Source organism: Pocillopora damicornis, chromosome 5 (assembly GCF_964200805.1).
Source record: "Pocillopora damicornis chromosome 5, jaPocDami1.2, whole genome shotgun sequence".
NCBI lineage: Eukaryota > Metazoa > Cnidaria > Anthozoa > Scleractinia > Pocilloporidae > Pocillopora > Pocillopora damicornis.
Genome location: NC_142674.1, coordinates 3,127,909 through 3,133,908, shown reverse-complemented (window position 1 = coordinate 3,133,908; position 6,000 = coordinate 3,127,909). Strand labels below are relative to the sequence as shown.

General features: G+C 38.7%; 2 protein-coding genes across 2 annotated transcripts; both read left to right on the top strand.

The window, feature by feature from the left end:
• The first annotated feature begins 889 nt into the window (after window positions 1-889).
• LOC113686557 (melanocyte-stimulating hormone receptor) lies at window positions 890-3,254 on the top strand. Its single transcript, XM_027204192.2, has one exon. It carries the CDS (start codon window positions 1,026-1,028, stop codon window positions 1,941-1,943), a length of 918 nt encoding a protein of 305 aa, XP_027059993.2. The 5' UTR covers window positions 890-1,025; the 3' UTR covers window positions 1,944-3,254.
• A 706-nt stretch (window positions 3,255-3,960) lies between these two features.
• On the top strand, window positions 3,961-5,095 carry LOC113686583 (melanocortin receptor 4-like). The gene has a single exon (XM_089208020.1). The coding sequence runs from the start codon at window positions 4,099-4,101 to the stop codon at window positions 4,960-4,962; it is 864 nt and encodes a 287-aa protein (XP_089064146.1). The 5' UTR covers window positions 3,961-4,098; the 3' UTR covers window positions 4,963-5,095.
• The last annotated feature ends 905 nt before the right edge of the window (window positions 5,096-6,000 follow it).

Below are 6,000 nucleotides of genomic sequence, written 5' to 3'. Positions count from 1 at the left end.
TTGTATCCCTTGTTGCCAAGAACAAATACACACAAACAAATAAACGGGTATTCAACACTCAAGTAAGTTGTAAGTTCACCAGAAGCAAAGCGATCCGGAACTTTATTCTTCGACGCGAAAGTTGTAGAACAAGATAATTTATAGATGCAAAATTCCGGCCAAAACTTACGTTTTATTTTATGGTTTATGAATTAAAATCATAATTCGGGCGGAACGTTTGACGTATAATTTGACACACAAGGATGATATTATTACGTCTGTTTCTTAAAGTCTTATGCTATCCGTGAATGTAACAGAATTAATTTGCGCTTGGAAAAAATAATTCAACTCCTTTTAATAAGAAAATATACGCCCTAGGACTTAGTTTCGCATGAAAGGGGACATAATGGGAAAATACGCATGCTTAGCGCCATCAAGTAAAACTAAATTGTGTTTTCTCTTTTTTTTTTTTTCATTTCGGCAGTTGGACGGATGATTAAACGTTTCACAGCCTAATCCATGCTTTTATTTTATTAGTATCGCACCTTCGAAAAAAATATATATAGTTTTTTTTAATTTTTGATGTTATTTTCTTTCCTCTGGTTCAGGGGAAACTTCGAAGAAAGAAAAAATATATATTAAATATCTGTGCGACGTTATAGCAATTGTTTGCTTCACATGTTTCACCTCGAATGCTAATTTAGCTTGGAAATAGACCATTCTCATTATTTAACCTTTCACAATTGACATATAAATGCCCTTTGTATGACGCAAGTATAAGTACCCTTTCTCAGAGAGGTGGACTTGCTCTCACTTAATGTTATCTGTGGTGACATGTTTAGATGTAAGTTCTCTATTATTACGACATCTCGGTGACGTTTTCATTTGTAGCGGCAAAACGTGATTCAACTATACAAATAAGATATATCGAGACTCTTGGCGTGCTGGTCAACACATCGTATCCGTAGATTTACCGCGAAAAGAATTACTGCAGAACTGCCGTGGAAGGTAACTCGTTTTTTTCTTACCAAACGAACGCTTCGGGCATGTCAGAAACATCCATCAACAGTTCCCTTTCAAATAGCCTACAATCTATAGACGGACAAAATATAACTAATGCCATTCGTAATATTTTGGTGATCAACTGTGTGGTGAATATTCCCTTGGCTTTAACATCATTTGTTGGGAACACATTGGTGTTATATGGAGTATGGAAAACACCAACTCTTCGCTCGCCCTCTATTATCTTACTGTGTGGTTTGGCACTCTCTGATCTAGCGGTTGGCATAGTAGCACAACCACTTTTTATCGTCAACAATTTGCTTCGAGTGTACTCACAATCCCAAAATGTTAAGGACGTCTTTTCGAGTGTCTACAACACGTTTGGGTACACGTTATGTGGAATCTCTCTCTGCACAGTAGCTGTTATAAGCCTAGACAGACTGATCGCCATTGAGAAGGCCCTTGAGTATCCTCGTCTGGTCACGATCCCTCGGGCGAAACGCGTTCTTGTAACGATTTGGATAATGTGTGTTCTTTTGCCAGCCTTGCAGTTAAGTAGCTTATACATTCGAGTGAGCGCAATTGGAATCGTAACTTCGATTTGTCTCGGAGTTTCCACCACTTCTCATCTGTTGATTTACAAAACGGTTCGTTACCATCAACGCACGATTCAGATTCAGGTTCTAGCGGTGGGAAAGAATACGGATGGCAGTTTGGACAACATGTTGAAGTTTAAAAAATCAGCGCTCAATTCTTTTATAGTATTTCTTGTACTTTTTATCTGCTATTTTCCATATTTTGTTGTTTACGCCATATATTCGCAATCTACGATCAATGGCTTCCTAGCAAGAGGGCTCACCTCAACAATCGTGTTCGTGAACTCTGTGGTAAATCCATTTCTTTACTGTTGGCGACTGCGTGAAATTCGAGAGGCTGTGAAACAGACTCGTCCTAAACTTTGATTTTTGTACATTTGTTATTGTGTTTTCACTGAAAAAAAATCAACATGAGTACAGCCTTATGAGCAATCTCCAGAATTTCCTATTCAAAGCTTTGGAGGTGATTTGGTGTGAGAAATAAAGCGCTTAATAGCGATTGCGAAGATTGAAATAGGGGGTCCACACGAACTTCAGAAATTTCAAAGAAGTCTAGCCAACCCTTGGCTTGTTGCAGGAGCCGCTAAGAGCCAAATATCACCATCCTCAGCCATACTTGGTAAAGAGGAGAGAGATCCAACACAGGTATGGATTGCAGCCACCCTACCATGAAAAATTGCGGGCTTTTTTTTCTTCTTACCGAGGATAGGAAAATTGAGGAAAACGTTTTAGTACTTTAAATGAGGGACAGCAAATCGATCTTCATGGTAACAGGGTAACAGGTGGAATTACGTTTAAAGACTTTAATTCAGTGGCACCTGGTCATACTCTCCTACATTTACTCTCACAACAAGAACAACAATGCAAGGACCAGGTCTTGTGCTTCCTGCAGAAGTAACCAGACTCGACTATGGGGTCGTTTAAAGACTTAAATTCAGTGGCACCTGGTCACACTCTCCTATATTTACTCTCACAACAAGAGCAACAATGCAGGGACCAGATCTTGTGCTTACTGTAGAAATAACCAGACTCGACTATGGGGTTGATTTTGATCAAGACTAAGAAACTTCTATCAACAGATCCCTTTCAGAGTTGACCAGTACAATTATCAACTCCATCCATGCAGACGACCTTGAAACTGCAATATAGTGTCCTTAATATTAGGACTCCGTATTTAACGAGTTTCTTATGGAAATTAGCTGCCATCCGTATCATCGGGTTCTTTAAAATAGCAAGATGTCCTTGAACCGAGAGTGTACTGCATGCACTATACATTGAGATATTGTTTGAAGAACGAGGAACGGAGAAAACTTAGAAGCTTATTTTCTCGACAGTTCAGACTGTCTACTTGTGTAAATCTTTTCCATTTAACACTCTCAAAGCAAACCTCTCGACTCGTTTGCATTCCGCTTTCACCGACAGCCACTGCATTTAAGTTTAAGAAATTGAACCCAAATTTTTTTATAGGAATGTTATCCCAGTCTCCCCTCAGAGAAATCGATTACCATAACTTATGGATTAATCTTTCATTAGTGAAGGGTTTTTACTGCCTCTACGTAATCGGCTGTAAAGTTTTTATGAAGGCAAACACAACTCAAAACTCTAACTCCGTATTTGGGCTAGAATTTCACCTGTGTAATGTTACTGTTTAGCCAGCTAATAAACCCCGCTTCAAGGTCACGAGCTTCTGTTGTAACGTATTAATGCAAACACCATCACCTGTAATGATGCTTCGTTTTTTCTTGACGACAATTACAGGTGAATTATCTAACTCGAAACTCCCAAACAAGGATCAAATAATATGTTTCTTATAACAAAGAGAGGAAAATTACTAGATGCTGATTGGCTACTGAGACAGGAAAGTTTCCCTTAATTGTGGTAATTTTCCCGAGCATTTGAATTTGTAAATTAAAATTGAAAACGAGAAAGAGACAACTTTACGTTTAAGTATGAAAATTTCATTAATGGAAAATGATTTTTAGCAGGGCTGGTTACATTGTAGTGTTACAAAAATACATTTCCACTCGGCTGATTCGTGCGTTTGAAAGTCCAGTGACTCTAACTCCCTTTATATCATGAATAAGTAAGCGCATTTTGCTCTCGAAATAAAGGATTAATATCACTTTTGTTTTCAGAAATTGCAGAAATTTCCTCGTCGCTGCTGTGTGACTCGGGCAATTTTCTGCAACTTCTGAAAATGCGATTGCTACACTTTGTCTAATGTTCCTCCTGCTCATTCTTAATTCTTGGCCCTCTTGAACGCACGATGGTTTTTTTGTTGTTATTGCTGGTTTTTTTTTCGGTGCTCAACGCAAAAACAGATGCCCCTGCTTATTAATTTTTAATTAGTTTTTTATTGAACCGCCTTTACGATCATCACTTATTTAGAGATTCTAAATGTGTCGATACCTTCCCCACAACGATTATTTGTTTCCTAACAACTGCTTCGTCAAAAAAGTCAGTAGGTCTATTTGTCCCAAAACTGGGATCCAAAGGGTAAAGAAACTTGACTAATTCCATCATGCATAATATTTTGGTGGTAAATTGTGCGGTCAACATTCTTCTCGCCCTAACATCAATAGCCGGGAACACGCTGGTGTTGCATGGAATATGGAAAACACCAAGCCTTCGTTCACCTTCGATATTGTTACTATGTTGTCTAGCATTTTCCGATCTCAGTGTTGGTGCGATCGTGCAACCTCTCTTTGTCGCAAAGGATTTCATAACCTTGTATTCTGAGTCCCAGGTACTCAAAGATATCTTTTGCGATGTTTACAATGTATTTGGTTTTTGTGTATGTGGTATATCTCTTTGTACGGTTACAGCTATTAGTGTGGACAGGCTCATTGCCTTACAGAAGCCTCTTCAGTATCCGAGTATTGTTACAAATTCTCGTGTGGCATGCACAGTTGGGACGATTTGGGCAGTTTGTGTTCTCCTAGCAAGCTCCGAAGTTTGGGCGGAAAGATTCCTTTTGATAGCAATGGGAACTGTGATAAGCATTTGTATATTTGTCTCTACTATTTCCAACCTGATAATATACGGAAAGGTTCGCCATCACCAACATGTGATTCAAATCCAGGTGCAAGCGGTGGAAACCAATAACAAATTCATCACCAATTCACACGTGGCGGGGCTGAAAAGATCTGCAATGAACTCTTTTATATTATTTCTCGTTCTTATCATCTGTTATTGTCCATATTTTGTTATTTATTTGGTTTCTTCGTTTTATTCAATGAATTCTTCTCTTGCTACGTCTCTAACTTCAACGATTGTGTTCATTAACTCAGCAGTTAATCCTTTCCTTTACTGCTGGCGATTGCACGAGATTCGCAATGTCGTAAAAAATACTTATCGCAAACTCGTTTGCTGTAAATTAATATAGCAATTTACACTCATTATGTGTATGCAAAGCTTATTAACTGTAGTTTGAAAGGTTTGCAGAGTGCATTTCAATTCAGCATTAGCATTACCACGTACTTGGTCTTCTAATTTGCGTCAGTCGAATGTTTAACTGTGGCCTGGTTGTGTTTAACGGTTAGAAATCGTGAGTTCAATTGCTCAGCTGGAAAGATGAATTATAATATGAGTTTATTATTTATTCCCTAAATGTTAATGTAAACGTAAATTATTAATGAATAAAACTTGCCTAAATAGGTAAACAGGCTCTCAGAATAACCGTAAGGTGTAGGTATTCATAACACATAGCGAGTAGAGTGCAATGCGGCCGCGAGTCCTTTTTATCTCCTTATAACGCTTAGACATGATCTTAGATTTTTTTAGGCGGAGAAAGGCTGGAAAGAAAATTAATTGGCTTACAAATGTCTCCATTTTAGGCGAAAGAAGACAGAAGGGAAGAGGGGAGAGAGTCTTCGTGCTTCACCGAACACAACTCTCTCCGTCCGCTAAACCTCTAAATCAGACACAGCGATTAGGCTAAAGATCGCGATTTCGTAACGCTACTGGCTACGTATACACTAGCATTGCAAGCGCAAAGCTCTCGGTATTCCCTGATTTGTAATCTCAAATGTTAGGTCCCTGGACGCAATACAAAGACTTCCATTTCGAGCGAGAAAGATAAGGTCTCAACTGTTCTGTAATTTATGCCTTTGGATTAAAAAAAAAAAACCTCGAAATTAAAAGAAAATTGGGCGGAATTGCTATCGACATCGAGTTGCCGTTGTGCGTGATGTATTTTACAACCGCTTGGCCTTCTGATATGCCTTTGAGGATGGTCTCGAACTCTTTTAGGCTACATGCAGTGACTGAAAGACACCTTTTCCTGACGGGATGTTGTCCATCATCAGAGGTAAGAAACCTTGAGTCCCATAGCAAGCTATCTTGACCACTTTTGCTATGGTTGTTTTCAATTCCACTTCTATTACGCAATACTGAGACATTTGCTGGTAATTAGTTCAAGATC